The sequence below is a fragment of the Meleagris gallopavo genome, chromosome 1 (assembly GCF_905368555.1).
Source record: "Meleagris gallopavo chromosome 1, MGAL_WU_HG_1.1, whole genome shotgun sequence".
Lineage (NCBI taxonomy): Eukaryota > Metazoa > Chordata > Aves > Galliformes > Phasianidae > Meleagris > Meleagris gallopavo.
The window spans coordinates 130,413,450-130,428,372 of NC_139404.1; the positions used below are offsets into that span (position 1 = coordinate 130,413,450).

At 43.3% G+C, this 14,923-nt stretch overlaps 3 protein-coding genes across 3 annotated transcripts in view; 1 reads left to right on the forward strand and 2 right to left on the reverse strand.

The window, feature by feature from the left end:
- The window catches only part of LOC100539130 (lysozyme g), a 3,428-nt gene extending 1,827 nt beyond the window's left edge, over positions 1 to 1,601 (reverse strand). Inside the window, exons 1-4 of the mRNA XM_003203145.4 lie at positions 1,451 to 1,601; positions 726 to 799; positions 399 to 500; positions 31 to 227 (exon numbers count right to left, since the gene is read on the reverse strand). Coding sequence (XP_003203193.1) covers positions 31 to 227; positions 399 to 500; positions 726 to 789 — 363 coding nt within the window. The 5' untranslated portion in view covers positions 790 to 799; positions 1,451 to 1,601. The remainder of the gene's footprint in view (positions 1 to 30; positions 228 to 398; positions 501 to 725; positions 800 to 1,450) is intronic.
- The window catches only part of MRPL30 (mitochondrial ribosomal protein L30), a 27,885-nt gene extending 16,185 nt beyond the window's left edge, over positions 1 to 11,700 (forward strand). Inside the window, exon 6 of the mRNA XM_085213870.1 lies at positions 6,509 to 11,700. The gene's annotated coding sequence lies outside the window, so the exon portion shown is untranslated. The remainder of the gene's footprint in view (positions 1 to 6,508) is intronic.
- Positions 5,817 to 9,023, reverse strand: LOC100540054 (lysozyme g-like). Its single transcript, XM_031555463.2, has 5 exons — positions 8,846 to 9,023; positions 8,127 to 8,216; positions 7,799 to 7,995; positions 7,447 to 7,585; positions 5,817 to 6,566 (listed from the first exon to the last, which is right to left on the reverse strand). Exons 1-5 carry the CDS (start codon positions 8,886 to 8,888, stop codon positions 6,436 to 6,438), a joined length of 600 nt encoding a protein of 199 aa, XP_031411323.2. The 5' UTR covers positions 8,889 to 9,023; the 3' UTR covers positions 5,817 to 6,435.
- Positions 11,701 to 14,923: the final 3,223 nt, after the last annotated feature.

The following is a 14,923-nucleotide window of genomic DNA, read 5'->3' on the forward strand; positions in this document are numbered from 1 at the left end:
GTTAGGTTTTAATGGAGCATCAGCAAATACCTGCATTAAACCAAATCCATTTCCATTGTCACCCCAGCCATTCTTCAGTATTGTGCCAGCGTGAGATTCCCGAGAGATGATGCCAGCAATCACAGCAGGCTCAATACATAATGCTTCGCCAACTCTCTTAATGAGTGTTTTGTATCTATTCATATTTCCTAGGTCCCGTTCAGCAATCTTTTTTGAAGCTTGAACTCCTGTAATGAAAACGAAAAGATGTCTCATCTCAGGAAGGAGGTAGAGCTTGTCTATAGGGTTATGCAGGTTCAGCAGCTAGTTGTGTGTTCAGCAGTTTGAAAGTACAAAGGACTTGGGATTATTGTGTGCTTCTGTGAAAGAGAGCAATCCAACTGAAGAGTAAGACTCACCACAGTAGTTTAAGCCCTCTGGTTTTGCAGTTTTGCATGAAGCACCCGTGGTATCAATTCTGTTTACATTGCCATAGCAATCCGTGCGGGCCTGGCAGATACCTGAAAATGTTGTATGAAAAGATGTAAGCGCCCTGCACTCTGCATCCTGCACTTTGCAACTTGCACCCTACACCTGTGTCCTACACCCACCCACCCCTCAGAGGTGACCTTATGTCCCAACGCAATTTGATAACAACTGAGATTTGGGAAGGGGAGATGGGGAGGCACATTAATCTGGGGCTGCTCAAGGGATGAACACACAGGGGCAGCAGGATTCTGACTTACCCAGGAGGGCGGTGAAGCCCAGCAGTGTGAGCACCAGGCGCATGGGGTCGTTCTTCCCAAGCATGCAAAACAATCTGCAAAATCAATCAGCAAACATGAAGGAATGATCCTATCTCAGTGCTCGCTGATTAAACACAAAGAAACCATTTCTGAATTGATGGGTTATGTCTCTTGGTTGGATGCACAAAGTGATATAGAAGCGCAGTCACGTCTCTCTTCTGGCACAAACCAGGCTGCAATGTTTCCAGCCCACATCTTCTACAACATAGTAACCAACCTCCAGCTCCAATATTTAATTGATGAAAAATCAAATAAAGAATAAAATGAATGATGCTTAGTGCTCCTTGCTGCTGTGCTTCCACTCCAAATGCCCTCATCCTGTGCCCTTAGTCTCTATACAAGCACCTTCACCACACTAAGATAGCTTTGCCTGAGTCTCAAGGCTTTATACTCAGAAAACAGGCACTTGCAAACTGCACTTTGTCTTAGTTATTGTGGATGACTACTTCAAGGTGAACCCTACTCTGGTCAGGTGCTAAGGGAGCCAGGGAAGATGGGCTCACACACAGATCTGAGCCATCTAAACTTAGGTGAGCTGAGTCCAAAACTACAAGACAAATCTTCTTAAGCAAGCACAAATCTCAAAAATCTCAGCAGAAATCTTCTGAGGAGGGTGGCACTGCTGAAGGGGATGAGAAGACCCCCCACCCTGAGGAGTATCTTACCTACTTGTCTTCAGCCCAGCTTCTGCCACGTCTCTGAGGTTTTGGGAAGCTTAATTTATAGGGTGAGCTATCTTCTGTTCAGTGGCAATCCAACACTGTGTTGAAATGTATTGGGCTGTGGTTTTGGGAACACAGCAATTTAACAGCAATTTTCTAACGTAAACAGAACCTGTTGCACTATTGACATAGGCATGGTGGTAAGTATGCTTTTGGGAGTGGCATTTCCCTCATTTCAAAAAGCAAAAAAAACCCTTATTTTTCTCTATGTGCTTCTTGTATTTCATACTCAGGTGAGGGCTAAGCTGAAGACTCAGCTTCAGGTGTTTGTTGGGACTTATCCCAGCATCCTGCACTGTGTCCATACTGCCCAAAGCTTCTCTGGGCAGCTGTGCCAGCACCTCACTGCCCTTGGTGAAAAATGTATTCCTGACATCTAACCTAAATATCTCCTCTTTTAGTTTAAAACCACTACCCCATATCCTATCAGTACATGCCCTGATATAATTTCCCAGCCTATTTTTCCCATAGCCTCCTTTAAGTACTGGAATGCTGTGGGGGAAAAGCATATCAGCTTCTGTCACTTCTGCTTTTTGTCCTTGGCTGCTGTCAGTCTCGAAAGGGTGCTTAGAAAGTGCAATGAGGACATTTGGGGCCAGAAGTGCACAATATTCTTTGTGGCTGAACTGATGAGTTCTGCCCATCCCTTTCTTCACAAATTGCCCTTGCAGGCATATGTGCCCTGAGTGTCATTCTACCTCTGGCAGTGCAACTGTGGCTTGGAGCCACTGCATGGTGCTAGCAGTGGTTAAAGGAGCAGCGAGCTGCTCCCCTGGATTTGCTTTCATTGTTCACTTGTTTAGCAGTTGAGATGTGCTACCTGTGTGTGGAAAATTTGCCCAAGAATATTGTTATTTTAATATTATTTCTTGGAAATCTTACAGATGGGGAAACTGATAATAAATGAAGAGTTGGGGATTTCCACTCCCTTCAAGTTGGAAAGAACAGGGGAAATAAACTGGTTAATAACCAGTTGCTGTGGTCACGGGACTAGCTAAACCCTTCTCTGCCTTCTCCAAGGATCACTCTGAAGGGCCATGAGGACATTTTTCCCTCAGGTCTCACAGTAGGACTGTTGTGGCAGGTCAGCAGTGCCACTCTGACCTGCTCTGCCTCTACAGTTTATTCCCTCTGCAGTGCCATGACCCAAAACAGCCTTCTTAAAATACCACATATTTAGATCTAAACACAAAGACCAGCTCTGCAGCAAAGAGGGCTGCACATGCCAACCGCAAGAGATGCTCAGACCTGGGAACTGGTTCTTAGCTGGAAATCCCAGCCCAGTTTTTCAACAGGTAATAAAGCAGGACAAACTCTTTCTCAGCACAACACCACTGTGGTGGAATTCCCCTTTGTTTTGTGTCTGTCAGAGAAAGAGTCAAGGGCATGTGACCCAGCCAAAACTGGCATTTGGAGTCATCTACCAGAAGACCCTGCTCATCCACATTTAAATACACTTCCCAAGACTGACATCAGTTGTAACAAATGCTAACATAGAAGATTTTACTTCCTTGTCTTGTTATTCCTGTTTCTATTTGCTGACTGCAGAATCAAAGATAAATCTGTCAAAGGGATTTGCCCTTCTTAATTTCCTTCCGCCTTCCCTTGGCATCAGCTTGTTGGGTTTTTATGGGAACCCTAGCCCTCCTTATGAGATAGTTGCCTACCCACTTCTCCAATGCTTATACCCACACTTGAGTTCCTTGAGTGTTTTGCAACTGTGTTTACTCAATTTCAGTTCCTTGATTCCTAGCAGGTTTTGATCATTAGTGGAAGTGTTGATGTTCCTTCTCACTGTGGCAGTCACCTACCCAGATAGCTCTGGTCCCATTCACATCATGGCCACAAACTATATAGAAAGCACTGTAGGACAGTCTTGTGTGGCTCCACAGGAGGCATCACATTGATTTGACCATGAGCTGCCAAGAACTGCTCCAAACATTACTTTTTCTTATCTTAAGGCCCTTCACATGAGACTACTTCAGAGATTGCTAATAAAAGCCTTATCAAGCTTGCAATGTGGCACTACCACAGATTCTATCTTGGCCATCTACCCAGTGAGATAAGGGTTGTGGCTGGTTTGAGGCATTTTATCCCTACAGAACAACATAGCCAGAGCCCTCCTGGCTGTTTTTTGATGCATTGTTGTCCCCCAGGTTTTTGAACAGTGGTTGTTCAATAGGTGTAATAGGGGAAATTCTTTACAGAGAGAGTGGTGAGGTGCTGGAACAGGCTGCCCAGAGAGGTTGTGGATGCCCCGTCCCTGGAGGTCTTCAAGACCAGATTGGATGGGACCCTGGGCAGCCTGGTCTAGTATTAAATGTGGAGGTTGGTGGCCCTGCATGTGGCAGGGGGGTTGAAGATTCGTGATCCTTGAGGTCCAACCCTGGCCATTCTGTGATTCTGTGTCTTTCCAGGCATTGCAACTAGGCTGCTTGGTGTCTGGATCTAAAGGGGGTGTATAAGAAAGAAGGAGACAAACTCTTCAGCAAGGTCTTTTGGGGTACGACAAGGGGAAATAGTTTCAAACTAAATTAGGGGAGATTTACATTGGATATAAGGAAGTTTTTTACAATAAGGGTAGTGAAGCACTGGCACAGGTTGCCCAGAGATATGATGGGTGCCTGTCCCTGGACACACTCAAGGTCAGGCTGGACAGGGCTCTGAGCAGTCTGATCTAGCTGTAGATATCACTGTTCATCATTCAGTTGGTCTAGATGGCCTTCATGGGTCACTTCAACCCAAATGATTCTATGATTCTATGACTTTCTTTCCTATCCTGTTTATCTTTTCTCTTTCCTGATCTGTCCTGCTTTCCATGATACATTTCATGGTACTAACTTGCTTTACAAGCTGCCTGCTTTTCCTAATAATTTGGAGTGTCCGAGTTTGCTCCCACATCTCCCTGTACCTGCCAGCTGGACAGGTTATTCCAAATACAGTGTACATGAGCACGCAAGGAAAGATCAGAGGTCAAAAACAATGCCAGCTCACGCAGAAAACTGCTCTCAGACCTGGTAGCAATATGCTGGTGTTGAGTTCTCCTTAACTCCTTCCTGCCAACTTACCATGCAGTTATATTTCAATTCACTTCCCATGGAGATTTTCTTTAGTCGGTACAAAGTGCTGATACCATAAAATAATGTTTGTGACAAAACACAGAATTGCCCTTAAATGGACTTATAAAAATTTCTTTGGTGGGAGCAAGTTGTGGAGGAGCAGCCTCACAGGTAACACATGCAGAAATGGGACTCCCAATGCATTGAGGGATCCACAGGAATGGCAGCACATCCTAGTGGCAGCAGATGAGGGCATTGTGAAGGGAACCAAAGAAATCTCCACTTTTGCAAAGCTTCCAAACTCAAAAAGCAACTCTACAGATGTGGAAAACCAGCTCATGTGAAGTTTATATTGTTCTACCAAAAGTGTTAACATACATTGTGCATAACGTAGGAGGTTTGCATAAGATAAAAGTTTACAGCAAAGACTTCAACCTACGGATTTTACATAAGCTCTTTCAAGCAGAGATAATCAAACTGTGTGTGATGTCTTACAAGCCTGTATTATAACATAGTGTTTTCCTAAAATTATCTGAGTTCAGCACAGAGTTCACTACAGACAAATTAGTATTTAGTTGAATAGCTTTGATAACTCAACACTGAGCTGTTTCCTGGAGTTTTAAAACAAAACAAAACACAGTAATGTTAGAAATGTCCTATAGCTCCCTCTGGCCTCCAGAAATTGTAAATGTAAAACTGCCTGCAAATATTTCACTTACACACAATCCTTGCTGGGATGGTAAGCAGGTGAGTGACTGATGAGACCACAGGAAACCAAAGTGCAAAGCACTGGAATAGCTCAGCTTGCAAAGGCTGTCTCCAAGTCAGCTTTCACAGTGCCTGTGCCAGCCCTCCTGGATGGTGACTGTGAGATGCAGTTTCTGCATCAGAGCTGGTGACGGCTGCCAGGAATATGCCCTGCTGCCCCTCAAACAATCATAGAATCATTAAGATTGGAGAAGACCACTAGTCCATTCATAACAGTCCGTCTAGTCCAACCATCAGTGGTGAGCAAGGCTAAATATGAATGTCCCTATTTCCTTGTCCTGGGCTGCTGTGTGCCTGTCTCCCAGCCCAGCTCTTCCTACTGCTGCTCTGCTGCTCAGTTTTCTTCTTTCTGTTCTCAGTAAGTCCCAAATTGGGCTAATTACCTAAGTCACAGGTTGCCACTGACCATGCCTTGTGAAACAACAAAGATGAATACATTGCCAAGCAAACAAAAAAAATGGAATTCAACATTTATCTTTATTTTGATTGCCAGTAAACCTAAATTTGCACCCAGAACCATCCACATTAAAAAGTACTTTCAAACAGTTTACAAACCCAGAGCTTACCTATTCCTAATAAGTCAGGCAAACTGGCAGGACAGAGGGACAGAAGCTGGAATGCTTTTAAACTTGGCAAGTTCTAGCACAAATGCTCCGAAGGCAAAGCAGGGAAGGTGTTGAGGTTGTTACCAACACTGATACTGTGACAGGTGTGTATGGAGTGATGGAAGACTCAGAGGGGAGCCTCTTCATTGGGAAGTGGCCAGCACTATCAAAGGGGAGAAAACTCAAGGAGTTATCCCTCCTATTTGTAGGAGAGAACATGGGCAGCACAGCCCATGCTGAGGGAGAGCTGTTTGCATCCACACCTTGGAGATGCATGAACAGCCCCAGGTTCAGCTCCTGATACAAGGAGCGTCCTCACCCAACATTTTAGCATCACTTGGATGTCACTATCTGAATTCTAAAGGCCTCCAGATTGTGGTGTGTTGTCCCTGTGAGTCACATCAGTCCTGCCAGGTCCCTGGGAGGCTCTGGGTACTAGTGTCGCTACTGGGCTAGTCTACATGTAGCGGAGGCTTGGTGGCAGGGGGTCACTGAGCTAGAACCCATTTCTCTTGAAGTATTGGGCCCTGCTGATCACACTGTTGACATAGTTGTTGTCTCTGCTGCAGGGGTCTTCATCGTAGATCTGGAGGTTGCCGGCTCTTGCATGGTAGGTGCAAATTCCCCCTGGAAAGAGTCAAGAGGAAGTTGTTGTGGGCTGATCAATCAGAAATATAGGTTTTAAAATAAAATTTCCCAGCCTGAAAGGCAACGCGTCTCATTGAATTTATACAGCACCATTGGAAATTGCTAGTTGTGTCATTAATACTGAAAAGTGACTCATTTTGCAAAATCCTTATTTCTGTAGTTAAGGAACCCATGGTTCTCTCCAAATGAGGGTGGGAACAGCACAGTGACCCTATGGAGGCAGTCTAAAGTGGTAGCAGCAGAGTAAGGATGGGAGAGCAAGAAATAGCATAGAGTGAAAAAATGGCATGCAAACATGGATGATTAGCAAACGTGGGTTCTATGCTTCCATGACTGAATGTTATAGCCTATCCCAACAATCCTGTTGCTGGTCTGCTGTTTTGTGATTGCCTCTTTCAAATGAGGAAGATCTTTTATTTATGTATTTTTTTCAAGAGATGCTGAGATGCTGTACAGTCTGCCAGGTTGACGCTTTTATTCCTTCAGAGGTGATATCAGCAAACGCACTGCACTCTCATCATTTAGAGGCCTCTGCCTCACACAAATGAAAATTCTTCACCTGCTATTAATTAAGTGTTGTTAGAAAACTTCTTGTGTTATTTAAGTTGAAAAAAAACAACAACCACAAACCTACAACCACAAACTGCCTTGATGTACATATCCCAGTATGGATTGCAAACCAAATTGTTGACAGGGAAAACTAAAAGAGTTCTGTTTTTCAATTATTTCTGGTTTAAGGATTTCAACTGTTCACATCCCTGGTGAATGTTCACATACTGGTGGTGCCAGTAACACAGCTTCCCCTTTTTGTTTCTACTCATTCCTACATATCACCCCAGTGCACTCCCACACACTGTACCTCGCAGCTGCTGGTCCCAGCTCCAGGCAGGGTGCCTTGCCCTCACTTCGTTGATTCCTGCCACCAGCATGCTCGAACACTGGTTTATGTGCTCCTCACTGTCCCACGTCCCAAAGGGCTGATAATACCTCCTGTCAATCTGGAAAAGTCAAGAAGAAGATCGTTTTTTCTTGGAACACAGCCACCACTTATAGCTTCACCATGCTCTCGGCACCCGCAGGCTGCGATTCATAGGGACCTCATATCCCAGTGCTAAAGGCAGGATGTTTGCTAGCTGAGGTGAAGCCCTGAGGCACCCAACACACTGCCATGCTGTCACATAGGACTATCTTCTCATGTCTCCTGGCTGTACCTGCATCAGGCCGTACCGCTGCTGGCCCTGGTCCCAGCCATTGTTCAGCAGCAGGCCGGCACGGCTCTCCTGAGAGATGATGGCAGCAATGAGCGCCGGGTCCAGGCACAGCCTTCTGGCCACTCTTTTAATGGGCACCTCGTATTTCCTCAAGCGAATGACGTCTGCTTCCACCGTCCTCCTCAGAGCAGCAGGGCCTGCAGCCAGGGCAGAGACAGCCTTACCCAACAGTTCCCCTCAAAAATGAAGCCTGGTGAGGATGCTGAGGATGCCAACAGGAGGCACAGCATCTCTCTGTAGGCCAAGTCAAGCCTTGCCTGATACCTACCGCAGTCCTGAGCTCTTATGGCTGTGCAGGAAATTGTGGGTGCTTGAAGAGCACTGATATCACCATAGCAACTGTAGCTCATAGATGGAGCTGAAAAATTAAATGGAGGCATATGGAAACATTAGATCTCACAGTAGTATCATATAGCTTACTACAGGTGAATACAGGCATGAAATGTTCATCCAGACCCGTGATCCAAACCACTTTATTATCACTGCTTATACTGTTGCCACTGCTGCCTATCAATGATGTTATCAATTACAGCTAAAGAACAGGAATTTATTATTTTCTGGTCAGATAGATTGAAATAAATTAAATATCATTTTACACAGACAGGTGTCATCCCTGTTAGATGTGAAGGTTGCTGTGGGGGAAGAAACCACAGCCTCCATATTTACTTATCGATGTCCCTCAGAGTCCAGGCCACTTCAGATGATGGCTGGTGGCACCTGAGCACTCTGGCTGGGAAGACTTCTTGCGTCCCTCTGCAGCTCAGTGGGGAATTAACTGAGGAGAGTGCATGCTTCAATCTGGAAAAATTGCCCTATTTATTGCCTCAAAACCCATGAAATTCATAGGCTCCATCTAACAAACAGCTTGTGATGTTTGTGAGATTATTCTGAGCAGGCAGAGAGGTCAGATAAGGCTGGCTGGGTGTTTCTGTGACTCTGCGTGGCAGGGTGGTCTCTGCAGCAGACCAAACCCAAACCCAGGCTCACCAAACAGGGCCGAAAGGCCCAGCAAAAGCAGCGCAGTGACCATGGCGATGGCTCTCCTCAGCTGCTCCAGGACACCTGAAAACACAACATGAAGTTGGAGCTGATATTCAGCAGCCCTGGAAGAAAGTATGCACGGCAAAAGCTCTCCTGCTCCTTCCTATCACCCACTGGCTTCAGAGTGTGGTCATGGGAGGAGATGGGAGCCCCACTTGCTTATTTCCTACTTATTCAGGATGGTTTGGAGGGACATCTCCTCCAAAGGAGTACCACCGTGCCATCATTATCAGATCGAGAGGGAAGCACTAAGCTGGTAGCCATTGTCAGCAGGGATGTTTTGGCCTGTCATTTGCTGATACAGTAAAACCTCTGCATATATTCAGGTGCATGATAATGGCAGATAATCACTTCAGTAATAAATGCCTCTTGTGTTTATCAATAAAAATGCAAAATATCATCAGATAATAGCTATTGACTGGAAAAAAAAACATCGATTGCCTTGCTGCAGAGCGCATTAAAACCATGCAGTTTTACAACTTACAAATGCTTTTTTTTTCCCCAAGAGGGTTTTAAGTACAAAACAATGCCACAGCCCTTGCAGGCAATCCTTCTGCAATGCTATTAACACCTGAAAATGCCTTATTGATTTTAATAAGGCTTGTCCTTTTCTCCAGCCTAATAGTTATTTCTACTGTAAACTAGACCGCATGGATGTTTGAACACAAACAGTCCATCCACGTCATCTGAAAGACTCCAGTGCCCTGAGAGAGCTTATTCAGGAGGCCAAACCCACTGCCTGAGCTCAGGTTGAGCCCTAACATTGAGTATTTCTCTGAGCAACCAGATCTAGCTGTAGGTGTCCCTATTCATTGTGAGGGAATTGGACTAGATTACCCCTCAGAGTCCCTTCCAACTCAAACAGCTCTACGATTCTGTGATTCTATTTGCAAGAATAGAATATTGGATCAGCACAGCTTGACTCAATAACTCTTAATTCAATGGCAAGTCCATATGGGGCCCCAGCTAGCACTATGATTTGTAGCTGCTCCTACGTGCAGAAAATTGCCATATAAAATTTCAAGTTATCAACCATTTTGTTTTCTGTCCCACCACAGAAACCATCGCAAGCCTTAAGTAGAAACAGCACAACAACTGCAATAATAACAAAACAGTAAATCAAAGCAAAAGTCAAGGCTTCTTCCCCTGAATATCTACTCTGAATGGATTCAGACTCACCTGTTTTCAGTCGGCCTTGCTTTGAGGCAGGTTACTCGATGAGTTTTATATATATGGGAATGAAGAGGTATCCACCCTCTGGGCTTTGGAATGTTAATTCCTACCTACTGTGATGACATCTGTTATAAAGTGTAACAAGCAGTATATAATAAGAGCCTTGAACCCTTACGTTTCCTTTCATCCAAAGATTTGTACAAACAGTGGTTACTAAGACTCGGGACATTTCTGTGAAAGGAAATAAATATTGTTTTTCCTCCATCAGTGACTACACTGATGCTCCATAAATGACTTGCAGAAAGCATTGCAATGAATCAGTGGCGGGGACAGGCAAAAATCAGAATCCCTCATAAATTGCTTTATATCTCAGATCAGCCTGGGCACATTTCTGCAAGGGTTTTTGTCTTATTTCCTCAAGGACTTCAGATTAGTGATTGTCATGCCTTCATCAGAATTCCATAAAGGACAATTAAAGAAAACCATCTCTGTGCTTCATTGCTTACAGCAAGCCTAATTTGGGCAGGCAGCTAACAGACTTCGAGAGCAGAGGCTGGGTTTGACTTCCCTACTTGTGGAGGAGGGATGCTGCAGCTAAGGAAGAAGGGTATTTGCACCATGTGGCTGAGGCACTTTTTGTGTGTAGAAGCTACTAAAACCAACTGAGTCATGTGGAGACTGAAAAATCTGGGTCTGTGAGGCCAGTGTCTCTCTCCTTTCCCTCCTTTTTCTCTTCACCTGACTCTGCCTAGCAGGAGTGGAGGCTAACAAAGCAAGGTTTTCTCCAGGTAGCTTTCTTTTCATCACTTAATAAACAACAAATCCATTTATTCCTTTTTTTTTAAAATTATTTTTGGTTCCCTTTGTGCTTGAGACTTTCTGAGTATGAAATACTATTTTGGCCAGATATTAATTTCTAAGTTCAAAACAAATGATGGTTACGAGTCTTTACAGCTCAAGATATCAAGTGGGCTGTGTCCCCCTAAAACCCATGAATATAACTATCACAAACCTAGGTCATGTGTGAGTGAGGAGAGGGACATCTAGCCGTGCTGTTACACAAGAGTTGTGTTGGGTTGTGGTGAGTCCTAAGCCACTCATTTTTGGGGGGTGAAACATCGAAATAACAGAAACCTTTCCAAAGACAACAAAACAGCAAGGCACTCATCCTTCCTCTGCAAACCCCATGTCTTATTATAGAGTCTTGGACTAGACTAAATTGTAATTCTTTTACTACAGCTTAAATAAGATATTAAGTACTTAATATCATTAAAGCGTTTGACATAATGTAAGGCACTAATCTATGTGTTATCTTCAGAAAAAACAGGTAGACAATGGAGCCATCATACATGCAGCACGGCTTTAAAGATCTCAGAAGCAAATTGTGACCAAAGAAATGCTGGGGGTAGGGAAAGCCCAAAGAAATGAGCTGGGAAATGGCTTGAGTGCACAGCTTGATGACAGCAAAACTGGTAGATATATTCATTTGTCCTCTGTAGAACAAGATGATCTATAGTAGAAAGAGATGTTTTCTTCCAAGATGGAAGAAGTTGTATATTATTATGAAGTTGCCCTTTATAAAGACACTATCATATTTGTGATAATAAACTACTGTTCCTCTCAAGTCATTTTGATGACTCAGATATTTCTTTTTTTTTGGAAAGTAGCCTCTGACCATGAGAGAGATTTCTTTCCTAATGGGTTGGTCATTTACTAATGGTCCTTAAGGTAATTTTCATTTCAAATACTGATTCTCTTTATTATGCATTTTCTCTTGCTTATTACCCACACAATCAGAGATTTTCTGCCCATTTTACAGTATTGTCACATGAATTATTCATGCTTGCTTTGCATTGCATTGCTTTTTATTTACTCATGGAATTGCGGATGTTAGTTTTTTAAAGTACAATTATTTCTATCTTTGCTGCTGTATGCTTAGATCCCTCTTCATATTCACACAATTTCCTGCATAAGGCCAAATAAGAGGTCATTTTCTCAGCAGCATTATGAATGATATTTTTTCTGCTAAACATTTCTCTATCTTCTCAAAATTTGCTGGCTTCTCTCTCTTAGAGTGGAATGCAGCAAGCAAACAGCCTTTGTAGAAATGAGGTCATGTTAACATTGCTGAATGGAGCAGGGCTCTAAGCCAGCACATTCATCCAGGGCACCACCACGTTGTAGGACCTGCGGGATACTAGGTAACAAGATTTTTTTGTCTGCTCTGTGTACTCTCAGAGCATAAAATTCAGGTGAACTGCTTAATGAAAGTGAGCTGCACCTGTCACTAGCACAGCACCATTTTGAATCTCAGCGCTAGATGTAATTTGGAAAATGATGTCAACAGCCTAAATTCAATCTCTGACTGACCAAAGGAATGGACAGAGCTGTGTTATGATGCTACTACTGATATGCTGAAGAGAGGATGAGCTGGAAGGCATCTTCATGTATTGCCCAGAAAAGTGAACAGCCTGGAGGTGTTCAAGGCCAGGTTAGATAGGGCCCTGGGCTGCCTGATCTCATGATCTCTGATTCAATAGTTGAAACTAGATGGTCTTCAATGGCCCTTGCAACCCAAACTATTCTGTGACCAAAATGTTCTTTAGAAATAGTTGGAATTAAATAAAGATTTCTACAGGAATGCACTGGGCTCACAGCCCTGAACATTGTATTCATTCCCTCACAACATTATCGTACCTCCTTTTATATTTTTATTATTCTTGCTATTTTGTTCAGAAGCACAAGTTTTTAGATTTATATAATATTGTGAGACTTACTTAGAAAGGCAGCAATTCGGCTTGCCTTTGTTGTCACTAGTAAAGAAAGGATATGAAACGAAACCACGGCAATATGTTATTATTAAATGAATACACAAGAAAAAGAACACAAAGGTTATCATTAAAAATAACAACAACCCAAACACATAATTTGAAACGCATTATGCTGTTCTGTAGTTTTTAGATATAAAGAATGTCAGCATGTATTTGCCTTCTGCTGGATTTCAGTCAGTCCAGTGTGTGATTAATAGGAAGGGATGGAAAGCCAAGGAAGGAGTTCACTTATCATATGGTATCTTCATCTACCATCTTTAAGAAACAGGTAAACTTCCCAGCACTCACAGCCAGGCTCCAGCAATAAGCTGCAGTTACACTGAGCTATAGAGAATATAGAGTGGTCAAAAATGCTACCCTACAGCGTTACACTTATTTTAGAAAGGGATGCACCTGAGATCTAAAGCATACAGCATACATAAGAGCACAAGACTCAATACCACTTCTTCTCCACTCACAGATTTACACTTCTCTGTTTTGCTTTCCTGTGCCATGTATGATCTACCAACTTTCTTTGTATTTTTTTTTCCTCCCATTTAATGAAGGTGATTTTCAAAACGATGCTCCATTTTGAACACATTATCTATTGCATGTCATTCTCCTTCAGCCGAAGGTTCTATCGTCATGTTCCATGGGATGGTGAGAACACTATCTAAAATTACCTGGAACAATACCCATACTAATTACTGTCTCTTTTGCACACTTCAGCCCTGGTTTCATAACATCACCAGGCAGATATGTTTCTCAGGCTATTCCTTTTGTCTGAGATGTAATTACAAGTAACACTGGGTATTTACAAGCTTTATAACAGCTTTATAGGGAAACTGCCCATGCTGACGCACAGGGGATGCCTAGCACACTAACTGACCAGTTAAAGATGCATCTGTAACTTCCCCTCATGGGCTTGTTTAGTTCCAAACCTTTCATCTCAGGCAAACACTGCAGAGCTGTTTCTCTTACCTTCTGAAGGGCCATGGCCACCTTAAGAGTAGAATTTCTTTTCTATGTCTAGTGTATCTCTAAACAATAGCTAAAGTGTGTTGAGAGGGACTTCAAATCTGTTAGATGCGAGGCTCTCCATTTTCACTGTGCTCTGAACCAAACAGCTGCTGAGGGCCACGGTTTCCTCCCTTATGTTGCCTTTATGAAGAATGCAGGTGAGCACTGAAACAACATCCCAATATGCACAAAGCTTCTCTCTAGCCACTGTGAAAAGAAATCAAGTATTTTTCTTCTGTTTTCTGAAATACTTTGAAACTTTACTGTAGAAAAGATAGTTGAGCAAATAACTCACTGTGCTGAGACTTCATATCTCAGCTTAAACACAGACACATCACTTAAAACAGGTCATTTAGAGTTCAAGTCAGTAAAGGGTGTAAACTCATAGAGCATTAGCCTGGGCACGGATGGGTTCCAGAACTGTGTTCCACTTACTTGACTGAGTTGTACTTCAGTGCTTGCACAAGTCTAAAACAGCCCAGCCAGAGCAGCTTGGTCCTTACCTTCTAAAGATTGGGCTCTGGTCTTTGTCTCCCAGTGTCAAAATCTCTGGACAAATGGAAGTCTGTAACCTGAACCCATGTGTTTACTCACAGAAGGTGGCTGTGATGCCTACCCTGTTTAAACCAGAGTAGGCTGATTAGAAGATAACCTCATGTAGGCAGAAACCCACATTAAACTCCCTTTTGCATAAAGCACTTAAATGCCACACCAATAGGATGTCTGTGTTTGCTTTTTAGCCTGTCAAGCTTGCGTTACTGTGTGGTGGAGCACAACAGAGCTGCAGAGGAAGCCAAGAAGACAGAGGAATAGCTTGATAGCCTGGCAGCAAGGTCTTTCAGTACCAAGGTGGCACAGTCATATCAGCTCCTTGTTCCTGAGACTGCATTGGTGTTTCTTATTACATATGTGGGGGAAAAAAAAAAAACACACACACACACAAACCAACAAACTAGTGGAAAATACTGGGAATACTGGACTAGGAATAAGGAAGAGAATGTAAACTTCTTCCAATTCCATA

What these genes read in the sequence shown, in the direction of transcription:
- LOC100540054 (XM_031555463.2), bottom strand. Translation starts at nt 8,888, where the DNA reads ATGGTCACTGCGCTGCTTTTGCTGGGCCTTTCGGCCCTGTTTG. An exon ending in GGGCCTTTCGGCCCTGTTTG is followed by an intron (nt 8,217 to 8,845) that starts GTGAGCCTGGGT and finishes TTAATTTTTCAG; the next exon opens with CTCCATCTATGAGCTACAGT. An exon ending in CATAAGAGCTCAGGACTGCG is followed by an intron (nt 7,996 to 8,126) that starts GTAGGTATCAGG and finishes CCCTGGCTGCAG; the next exon opens with GCCCTGCTGCTCTGAGGAGG.